We start from the raw sequence: 11,824 nt of genomic DNA, 5'->3' as shown, positions 1-11,824 counted from the left end.
TTGCATGAGGAATCCATTCTCTGAAACGGTGGACATGCCGGTCCCCCGCAGGGGTTCTTAGAACGCGTTTGTGGCTTGGGTTTACATTGAGTCATCTGCAGATGGCACTCTGGACAGGACAGGGTTGACACGGTCTGGTCGCCGCCGCCGTCCAGTGCCCACCTGTGCGCACTCCCGCGTTGCCATGGAAACTGTATTAATAGCTGCGGCCACTGCCGCTGTCTGTCCAGGAAACAGGAGGGCAGAGCCTTTCGCCGGGGGGTGGGGGGGGGCGGAATGTCAGGTCATTGTTCTGTTCCCAGGAAGTGCCTCAGGAACTAGAGGAGCCGAGATGCATCCACCGCAGAGCTCCCTCGCCTCCCATCACCGTTCTGCATCTGTTCTCCCAAGGCCCACCGTGGCAAGCGTCAAGGTCAACCAGCGCCACCAGTCAGGCCTTTAGAGACATGTTAGGACACCTCTGTGGTGATTCATTAGACTCAGGGCCCACAATGCTAAATAACTTCAGGGCCATACCTTTAAGCAAACAAAATCGTGTGTGTGTGTGTGTGTGTGTGTGTGTGTGTGAGATGAGAAGAGAAGGACAGGTCTGGAGAGGAGCCTATGTGCCTTTGAGGCGGAAGAAAAAGGTGGCGGAAGAAAAGTTGTGGAAAAACTCGGGCTTTCCCCCTTTGTTACTTCTGAAGAAACTTCCTGTCAGGCAAGCCTTGAAGTCAGTTCAGGAAAACAAATCACACACACACACACACACACACATATACACCGCTGCCAAAAAAGAAAACGGGTCAAGATCACAACATGTCAAGATCACAAACGTGGGGGACTAGGTGGCTAAGGAAACGTGCAAATGTGTTTGGGATGACAGGAAGGCAGTGTGTGGTTTTTCAGGGTGCTATATACAGAACATGCGCTCGAACACACGCACATACAAGTGCAGCAGCTGTACATAGGCAGGAAGTAGCAATATGCAGCAGCACTCTTGTCTCGCTCGCTCTGTTCTCAGGTGGGGGGATGGGAAGGGGGTGCTTGTTTTGGCGGTGGCATGTGCACAGAAATGTTTCCTGACAGAAACTTCTGCAAGACAAGAGACATACATCAAAGGCATTTCCCCATTAGAGAGCTTCTGTTGCTCCTACTGAACACACTGTATCCGTGTCTTTAAACGCACGTCCATACCGACAGACGCACGAAAAAGGAACTTCACAATAAGTTAGTATCCTAATGTCACAGAGGTGACATAACCATAGACTGTATGGTCTATGGACATAACACCTAGTATGTCACACTAAATCATAAGTTACAAATAGCCATTCTATACGCGCGCACACACACACAGAGAGAGGGAGAGACAGAATTGGAAAGCACTTTTAAATGTTTATTTACAATCCCTGCTAGTCGCAGGGGAACGTGGTCTACATACAAAATAAAAATAAAAAAAACAACATGGTGGCTATTCTCCCTGAGCTTACAAAAGTAAGAAGTGATCTACATACAGTATGTGTATCAGTGTGTATGAGAGAATGCTTGTATAAGTTCGCTATATTAGGAGAAAATATTCTGTACAAAGCCCTATGGTCGTTGGAAAAAGGGGGGGAAACGATACAGGAGAACACAAAAGAACTTTACAAAAACAAACCCCACAGGTGAGTTCCCATGGCGACGTGCGCCACATGCCCGTAGTAGCTAGGGCTACAGCTCCCCACCATAAACATTAAAAAGAAAAAAAACCTTAACAACTGTGTGCAGTGCTTGACTTTGCAGAGTAATATAAGAACCCTTCAGCTTTTTCCAATACATCCCCACACCCCTTCAAAAGAATGGATGAGTATTTCATCTAAATCTTTTTAACCATGAATGCATGTGGGGAAAAAAAGTAACATGGTCATGGGAAAGAGAGAAGTGCTTCATGGTGTAGGGAGAGATCGAAGACCAACGTCATGGCAAACACAGGACAAATGATGGAGCGGGTTCAGTGCTCCTTTTTACCAACATATATATACACCCCCCCCCCACCCCCTTCCCCTCACTTTTGACAGTTCCCATGGCCATCTAACAGTTACAGTGTCTTGTCTTCAGGATCAGTGCAGAGGAAATCTTGATTATTACTTTAAACCAAAAACCTCTCTTCGCCCCCCACACCCACTCTTCCCATCTCTAGTCATCTCCATGTATATCTGCGAGATCTGAAGTCTTGACATTTCAACACTTAAAACTCCTGCACTTAAACGTCACTATTTCTCCTCTATTTCTAGCTTTGTTATCGGCTTCATTTGTGTCCCTCTTATGTGCAACTGTAAGATTCAGATGGCATTTCAACAAAAAAAATAGTGACAGGTATGTACACACACACGGTGAAAAAGAAAGAGCGAACAAAAAAAAAAATACTAGCTCTGGAATCCTTCAGTGGCAGACTCTGCACAGTGTAATCTCTAACTGATCACAGTACGGATGTCCTTCATGGGATCCGATGATTAAGGAGGTCTTTCCACTAACTACTTGGAGGACGGGGTCTAAAGATCGACAAAAGTCTTTTGTTCCTTTTTGACACACACCTCTGACGACAAACACACTAGAGGAGGAAATTGCCGTTATCAGTGTGTGTGTGTGTGTGTGTGTGTGTGTGATGCTGGTGTGCGTATAGGTTGGTGAAGGCAAGGGAGGGTTTTGCAGAAGTGATCCAGAGTCCAGAGGAATCACAGGAGGTCTTTGTTACACACGAGTGTGTTTGCATCTGCGCTCTTCTGATGTGAATACGTGTACATGGGTGGCGTTGTCCACAGGTCGTTACGTATGTAAGCAAGTGTGCAACGTGTATTTGTATGTATATGAATATGTACGCTTGTAAGTGTGTGTGTGTGTGTGTGTGTGTGTAAGTGTGTGTCTGTGTGCATGTGTACATGTATGTATGTATGTATGTGTGTGTGTGTGTGTGTGTGTCTCTCTAGTGCTGAGAGTTCTGCTCCGTCTGTCCATTCTGGATGGTTCCGTCGGCGAGCTCGGCGTCCTCCTGCTCCTGCGGGATCAGGAACTCCTCCGGGGGCCAGCGCAGCTCCCCACTCTCCACATCCCCCTCCGTCGCCTCCACCACGATGGACGGCAGCCGGTCCTTCAGCTTGCAGCAGCGCTCAAAGTCCGATGGGTCTGGAAAGATCTGAGAGAGGGAGAGAGGGATAGAGAGGGACAAAGAAAGAGACAAAAGAGATGATCAGTATTAGTCAAGATGGAATACATTCAATACAGGTTCAAGAATTAAAACTACAACAACTGGTCTTTAAAGTTGCTAAGTTGCGAGCGTATGCACGCGTACATGTTGGACGTGTTTGAAAGAGCATATTTGTACTTGAAGGACAAAAAGATAACCAGAGTGTTACAAGGCTCTGGACATTTCAGGACGTGTGCATAAGCAGGATGAAGTGGAAGAGTATTTTTAGACGCATACTTCGGTGGAAAACCATGTCACTGCTTGGGCAGTGAGCCCAGATTAAATGCGTTTTTTTATTTTTACTTTTAAGTCTTTCTTTACTTTTCAAAGCCCATTAACCACCAAGTAACCAAATGAAGTGCAATGAAACATGTTTCAAAGGCCTGTTAATAGACATCATTACAATTAGTTAAAAGCCATCTAGTGACGTGAGGAATTTTTTGCTAAACAGATGTAGTCAATCTATTCATGTGCACTCAATTTGTACGTGTTCGTGTAGGAGGACCACAGGTAAAGGAGCTTTGATAAGTCTCATATACTGTAGGTGGGTAAAGGAACAGACAGAAACGGCTCCATTCCCGTTCGTGAACCAGACATTTGAACTGGTCAGAGCATTTCGACCAAACAAAAATAGTTTCGGAACGCGGTACTTCGATTCGTAGCTTGAACCTGCAAACCGCAGTGGCCATGTCATTGTCACATTTTTAACGTTCAGATCATTCTCACGTTCATTAACTTTTGTTTTGGATGTTAAATATATTTATGATGACACACCCTCGGTTCAGTTCAAATCTGGTGGGAATGCGGAATGATTCACTAGATTGCATAATGGATCAAAGAATTCCGAACGGAACCAGTTCAAGAACAGGTTTGTCGTCTGTGGAAAAATCCATCCCACCCATTCATTTACATCTTGACTTTTTGCGTCTTGTGGTGGCACTTATAATTTATTATATATATCAGTTGGGAAATGTAGTGAATAAACTTCAGCTTTTTTACCTTTTTTTCTGTTTCATAGCTATCGTGTTGTATCGTAGGCGAATCTTTTACAAAATATTGAGTGCTGCTCTATTGTGACATTATTGTGGGCAATGAATTGTGACCGAATGGATTCGAGAGAGAGACTCTTCGTGAGACTCCCCTACTTCAGACACCGAGAGAGAGCATAACCATGAGGATCACATTAAAAGGAGTCATCAAGAAAGAGTATAAAAAATATCAACATTTTTCCCCCGCTCAAGAGAACATTCCTCATTTCCCTCAAAAACAAGCCCTAGACAAGCCGCAAGAAATGAGCAACTTGGCAAATATCCCCCATCGTCCCGCGTCTCGTCAAAATCAGTGCCATCGATCATGACTCAAAGGCCCTGGAGAATGATGGAGAAGTCAGACACACTCTTACTTACTTCCATGTATCCACCCCCCCCCCCCTAACAGAAGTCTCATAGCCACGAGATACCGAATAAAGTAAAAAACACACACACATAGAGCCAGCAGTATTGATGTTAAATGATGCTCCCTCTCTGTCCTACTCAGGTTAAGAGTAGAAGAGCTATTCTACAGCATCCAGACAACATATCCTAATCCTATAATAACCACCCTAGCTAGGTTCACTAAAACTGAGGACCCAGAGATCATACGCTCCCTCTTCGAGCCTCAACACTTCCTCTGCGAAGGCGTTCCAGCCTGGTCTCTGTGCTCGCTGCACCCTGACGGACCCCGCTTCCTCTGGCCCTGGCCCCAGTCCAGACACATAGCTGGGATTACTGGAGTGGCAAAGAAAGATTTCCATTTCCTCAAACTTAGAGGAGCCCGACTCCTCACATCTGCAGAGGCAAAGGATTTCTCAAACCCTCTCGAACCCCAAACGAATTTTGAAAAAGGGTTTGGAGTCGGTGAAGGAAAATATTATATTCAAGGGATTTTTTCTTCACAATCACCTAGCGTTTGTTAGTTACTCTTGATGTCATTTTTGCGCCTATACATTAATTTACAAACGCAACATTCAGATCTGTGCTTTAGGTCAAGCTATGAGGATGCACACTGCTTCCGCAGGCACAAGAACCAAAACCAACCCTGAGAAAAATACGCAAAATAAGGATGTGGCCAGGGCAAGTGTGAGAGAGGACAAGAGAAAGAGAGAAATAAAAGCAAGACTGGCACCAGGACACCGGATTTCTAAGGCATCTCCACACACACACACACACACACAAACACACACATACACCATTGCAATTCATATAACTCAGGGCACTGGTGGTGTCCTCATCAAGGTCAGTGTGCTGTGGTCCGACAAAGTGAGTCAAACGAGACAAACAAAGGAACAATGAACCCCTGGCAAGGCCACCACCACTGCAGCACAGCACACAGCTGTGAGCAAGGCCAACTCAAGAATGGACACACATTCACACACACACACACACACACAATTTCCCCTCCAATTCATTGTCTTTTGTGTTGTATCTGATGTATTCTCTGGGAACGAATGAACCCCACACAGGTCAGTAGACCTCCACTCCACTGCAGAGGGAGGGGGGAGGGGGGGAGGGGGGGTGGAAATCATTCAGACACATTATGATCTCTATAAATAGCCTCTTGCTGGAAAGCCAAGAGTGCTGTGTGTGCATGTACGGAGCTGGACAGCACTGCAGATGCGCAGAATGCTGGCCTTACATCAGTGGACCGCACAGCGCCTAGATAAGATGCGTTATGACGCCACCCCGACCTTATGGCTCAAGCCAAAAGAGGGACTGCAAGGTCTCGGTCTAGACTTGGAGCAACAGAAAATACACTTCCCATAATGCACAGTTGGGATTCATGAGAAGCCATGTTTGGGGAGGGCATGTCGGTGCTCTGTAAGGTACTACTCTGATGGAAGACGTGGCAGAACGTCGAAACGTTAGTCCTCTCTGTTGGCACATTAAAATCTGAAGATTTACTGTAACATCTGTGTCCGGTGAACTCTCTAGCTACAATTAGTCCTCTCCCATCGAAGCATCAGATAGTCAATCATGGTAGCGCAGAGGAACAATGGCTTCTCTATGGTTCTCTGTAAAGTGTTGGTTACCTGGAAGGTCAGTCCAGCTTTGGTGGGGCTGAGCCTGATGTCCTCCATGGGGCCAGTGCTGCTAAGGATCACCTCGGTCATCTCGACAGTGGGCACGAACACGGGGCTAAAGGGGGAGCAAAGAGGTCAAAGGTTAGTGTCAGCCTATCACACGTCAAGCATGGCAAGATACATTTTCCAGAGTGATGATGTTGAAGCTTTATTTTTATTAAATGAAAGTGTTTCTCATCAGGACGTACAAATAATGACTCATTTCAAAACAAAACAAAAAAAATGAAGGAAAACCCCTATATTTCTCTTCACTTAAGTGCTGTAGGACTGGCTGAATAAATCCTGGACAGACATGGTATCGGTGTGTGTGTGTGTGTGTGTGTGTGTGTGTATGTGTGCGCGCGTGTGTCATTATGAAACCCCCTCAGTGGGCGTGCAGTACCAAGCAAGCTACTGATATGGGCTAAAGTTTCACAGCAATATATAATCGAAACAAACCATAACCACACACATCTGAGCGCGCTTAGCATTCAACACCACTAATTTAAAACCGGAAGGCCAGCTAACAAAACCATTGCCTAATGCCTCTTCAATGCTTTCAGAGTGCAGTCACATACTTGTCACCAGTTGACTGTTGTTTTGTCACCGGGACTGAAATCCTCCGGCTGTAGTCAGGACGAAAGTGCTCTTGAAATAATAGCGTTCTGTTTGTGTCTCTTCTCAACCACATTCCAGTAAGCATTATTTTTGGACTCCAACACAAGGAACACATAAACAGACTCAACAGCTCTATTATAACGGAGCAGTCACGTCCAAGCTTGGGGAGCCATGGCATCGGTACATTCATACGGACCGAACATTCCTTAACGTTTTTGGAAACTTGGGAGGTGAAGGTCAGAGAGGTCAGATGCATGACGATTTGCTGACCACCAGGGAAGAAACTCACAGCACGGTGAGGTTTGCATCCATTAAACAGTCTCACGAAGACTGCATATTAAATGAATTCAACCACACGAAGGAATTATAACTTTGTGATCAACCATAATTTACAGGACGGTCTGCTCATCTAATAGTCTTCTAGAGTTATGATTTGTAACACCTGAATAGTCAAATGTCTTCCAGTCCAGTCCTTCCTCCAACAATGTCTAGGAAGATTCGAATCAAAATCCCTTCATCTTTCAGGAGTGAATTGGAGCTGGAGGAGGACGAAGGGAGGTGGTAACGAGGAGGACAAAGTGGGCCAGTTAAGAGAATGGGGTTCATTGATAAATAGTGATCCATACAGATTACTGTAGCAGACCAATACCACTACACCCACTGTCCCGACATGGGCCCTGAACAAGCGCTACCACAGAATTGTGGCAAGTGAGAGTGTGTGTGTGTGTGTGTGTGTGTGTGTGTGTGTGTGTGTGTGTAAAGTCACTCATTCTAATACAGCACCCCGGAGAGAGCGCCAAAAGCCCCGTCTCTTGACAAATCCGCACAGGATTCTGCACACCGTCTACAGCGCGCAGCTGTCCGTGGTGAATGAACAATGTGGTGAAAAATCCCATAAAAAGAGAAAAGGGAGTAATCTTTACTCGGAGCAGCGTAAATACTTGTGTCCTGCGCGAGTTACGGACAAAGGAAAGAGCGGGCTGAACGGAGCGGAGAGGATAAACACTTCAGCACTGCCCCTTATGATTCAGCTCTGGGCTCGTATAAACATCCTGCTGCGAGAGGAACTGCAGATCCTAGGCCTCGCTCTAGCGTGTGTACGAACACACACACACACACACACACACACACGAGAGGAAGACTTTGAGCAAGCGCACGCACACACACGAAGGGGAGGAATACGGACACTGTATACATCTGTGTGTGTGTGCACAGATCACCAACTCAACCCGACAAGGCAGACAGGAGATACACAACAACCTCCCTTCCTCTTGCCCTCCATATGGGGGCTGCCCATGTTCCTTTTCCAACAAGAGTCACGGGCACTAAATTGAACAAAAACCTAAATCCAGGATTCCCAATAGCACATACTGTAAGTAACAAGTCACCACCCTGTATAGGTTTAACATGAGAGAACTGAAACACGCCCACGGAATTAGATAGATAGATACTTTATTACTTTAATTAAACACACCTGGCACTGATGCACGCTAACAAATCAAAGTGTCACAGGTCCCTGTGAGCAAGCATGTCTCAGACAGTGATAGATTAGATTCACAGCGGTCTAATCCCGTCTGAGCTCACGACAGAATCTCCGCAACGCATTCACATGCACTTCATGGTCTCTCCGAGCCAATAATCTTCTTTTCGGTCATTAAAATGCGAAGAGTTCAGGTTAATATAGAAGAGAAAGAGATTGTGCACGTGTACCTGGACACACACTCCCAGACCATCACACATATACACACACACACACCTGGACCATCACATATGCACTAAATGAGGTGAAAATGCAATGCACATCCACACCTAATCACAGAGACAGCACCTGCCACCTGGTCATAATAGAAAGACGCGTAAAGCCCACATATGTTCACCCTCGCCGTACATCACAAATTCCATATGCCGCTCAGGCAGTCTGAGAGTGTCTGGGGCCCCACATCCAAGGAATCCCATGAACATCGCACTAAGCCTGTTCCAGAGCAGGGATGTTTGGCATTAAACTGCCCTGGAAATAGGTCATTAGCAAACATATGAAATTGGTGGCCACACACTAAAAGACTTTGGCAACTGACGCGCACACACAAACACACACACACCTCCGACTACTAAAATCCCGCTCCAAGTCACCAAACAGTCTTGACCCATTTGACGGACTGGCATAGTTCCTTTCTCAGCTGGCTGCATGACAACCCTGATTAAAAAGCAGATTTAGTGCAGGATGGACATTTGCCACAGACAACTTGCACACATTCCATCTTTGTGTGTGTGTGTGTGTGTGTGTGTGTGTGTAACTACCAGCTCACATGCAGCCAAAAATCCCTGACCTCCCATTCTGAACAAGCTCATATTGGGCATTCAGACCTCTCTGTGTGTGTGTGTGTGTGTGTGTGTGTGTGTGTGTGTGTGTTGGAGACTGTTTCTACTTTGCAAGGCTGTGCATTTGCAGCTTAGTGTTAAGGTCATCCCTCTTCTACTTCTCAGCTGCAGCTTTCCACTGTGACCGCATGAAGCATTTTCACTTTCATGCAAGTACAGCATTGCATGTAAACTCTCCAATCATATATGGAAAGTGGAAACTATTCAAGCATTCCATCACCTGCAAGCACCCACCAACTCAAGGTCCAAAGGCAAAACATGAAGCCTGTCTGAAACCTGTCTGAGGAGTCAACAACTTCATTAAAGTACAACTTCAAAAGAATCTCTTTTTCCACTGTCTAGTTAAACAGGTGTCAAAAAGTGGGTGGCATTTTAAACCTGGAAAACATTATGAGTTACTGGGTAACTTGTCAGTTCCAGGAGCATTCGGGTCACAAATCAAGCCAAAATGTACAGAGGAGGAGTTTATGACTCTGTACTGTCTTTAGTTCAGACACTGCTGCAGACGAACTCTAACTGTTTGCAAACAGCAAACCTCAACCTGCAGCGGGGAGATGCAAAAAGGGCAGCTCTACCCAACAAAGATGCGGTGAGAATAAAGAGGTCAGGTCTTCACTTCCTGGTGAAATAGAAAGATACACAAATACAGAGTGAAAGAGAGAGAGAACGAAAGAAAGAAACAAAGAGCGACTGAGGTGTGTAGAGAGAGAGAGAGAGAGAGAGAGAGAGAGAGAGAGAGAGAGAGTCAGGAAAATACCTAAGGTGTGTTTTTCATCAACCAGGGCGTTTCTCTGTGACAATACACCATAGCAACAACGCCGATATGAACAAACCAGGCCAACAAAGGAAAGTTGTGGGGTGTCAAAGTATCAAAATGGGGAAATCTCTAGAGGCCGTGCTTTCCACTTACGTGAGTGGGCGCGAGTGTTTTGGAAGCTTTGAACTCGTGGAGGGGGTGATTCCCACGCGACTCCTCAGAACGCCTCTGCTCACCGGGCATGAAACCTTAACCACAGCAAGCGCGTGGCGCGCTCTCAATTAAGGCATCAACCACTGGTGCTCCGGTGCTGGTGTACTTATGTAGCCCTGCCGCGATTGACGAAAAAAATCGTCTGGGCCAACGCTGTATGATGACAACGCTCACGGTACCCATGCCAGAAGGTCCACGGCAGATACATTTTATATGACAATTATTTGACCTCTCCAAAATCGTGACTGGGCAGAGATTGCATGCAACTTTCACCCAAGAATACCCAATTTGGCGAAAACGCGAGGCCTTGATGCAGTTTTTTTTTTTTTAAAGAATCCTTTTGTGGGCTGTGGCAAGCGCTATTTTATTGAAGTGTAAACGCACGTGGAAGATGACGATGATTCGGTTTAATACAGAAACATTGACAATTATTTCTCAAATTTGTGTTACTTTGGACGGGTAAAACTATCGGACACAACTTTAAGCAAGATTTGGATGTTGTGAAGTGGTACCCAGAGCCCGACGCACCACTTGACACTGACTGATGTGTTTATTTGACAGAAGAAGAAGGTGCGGCAGCATTCAAGCTCAACTCGTGCTTTCACTTTGTCTCAACCAGTTTTCCGCCACGCTAATGCGTTTAAAGATAGCCCGACGTTTCCTTGCAATATGACAAAGAATGTCCATTTGTAAAACCTCAGTATCGAACTGTTTCTCTGACCCGAAAACTATTGACATTTTATCCGACCTCCAGCCGTCTGCGGTCCGTTGGCCTACATGCTGTTAATATGTGTCTCATCTCTGGCCTCTGCGCAAGAAGCCCATTCGTTTTGCTCAGACACTCATAGAATAATAATAAACAGGTAGGCTAAACACATCAGCAAACCCATAACATCCAGAACCAATTAGTTATCACACAAGAGCAAATGTCATAGCCGTAAACAGCAGGTGTGCAAGAAGCGGCTACGCAGCGATTAAAAATACAACAAAATAATTTTAAAAAGTCAGTTTGAGCCCATTTAAATTACAGCAAAAACTCTAAAGTTGACCAGTCATAGAAGAAGGCGTCAAACCCGACCAAACCAAACCCGTACACAAATTGATGAAACTTACCAGTACACTTTAGGTCGGAACACAGACATGAATATGTAGGTATCTGGCGCAGGGTTGATCCAGGAAAGCTCGTGTCTTTGGCGCACTTGCAGTACCTTGACCAGAATCTCTTAAACAATGGCGATCAACGGGCGATCGGTCATGCGAGAAAGACAAAAAAAAAACTTCTTCAAGCGCAGCTCAATGCGGAATTGAAAGCAGCTCGCTTCTCACCATCAACCACTCAGCTACAGCACTGCCAGCCCTGCCTGTGGACTTTATGTAAGAGGCGTGGATTCGCGCCGCTTGCGACACACCCCCAGCGCACGAGTCTCCAAATTCTTGAATGGCAGCAGCTGAGCAACGCACTCACTGAGCCATCGCTGCCAGCCAATCGCACAGCAAACACTGTCCCAGCCCGTGACGGCAATCGGAGCGAGAGGACTTCATTGGGAGGATGGGAGAT

At 45.9% G+C, this 11,824-nt stretch overlaps 1 protein-coding gene across 1 annotated transcript; it reads right to left on the bottom strand.

Moving 5' to 3' along the window:
• Positions 1-1,354: 1,354 nt before the first annotated feature.
• Positions 1,355-11,610, bottom strand: lbh (LBH regulator of WNT signaling pathway). The gene is made up of 3 exons (XM_062523091.1): positions 11,380-11,610; positions 6,270-6,375; positions 1,355-3,151 (listed from the first exon to the last, which is right to left on the bottom strand). Exons 1-3 carry the CDS (start codon positions 11,406-11,408, stop codon positions 2,942-2,944), a joined length of 345 nt encoding a protein of 114 aa, XP_062379075.1. The 5' UTR covers positions 11,409-11,610; the 3' UTR covers positions 1,355-2,941.
• Between the last annotated feature and the right edge of the window lie 214 nt (positions 11,611-11,824).

The sequence above is a fragment of the Sardina pilchardus genome, chromosome 20, assembly GCF_963854185.1.
Source record: "Sardina pilchardus chromosome 20, fSarPil1.1, whole genome shotgun sequence".
In the NCBI taxonomy this organism is placed as follows: Eukaryota; Metazoa; Chordata; class Actinopteri; order Clupeiformes; family Clupeidae; genus Sardina; species Sardina pilchardus.
This window is presented reverse-complemented; position numbering and strand designations above follow the sequence as displayed.

What these genes read in the sequence shown, in the direction of transcription:
- lbh (XM_062523091.1), bottom strand. Translation starts at nt 11,408, where the DNA reads ATGTCTGTGTTCCGACCTAAAGTGTACTG. An exon ending in TTCCGACCTAAAGTGTACTG is followed by an intron (nt 6,376 to 11,379) that starts GTAAGTTTCATC and finishes CTCCCCCTTTAG; the next exon opens with CCCCGTGTTCGTGCCCACTG. An exon ending in AAGCTGGACTGACCTTCCAG is followed by an intron (nt 3,152 to 6,269) that starts GTAACCAACACT and finishes TCCCTCTCTCAG; the next exon opens with ATCTTTCCAGACCCATCGGA.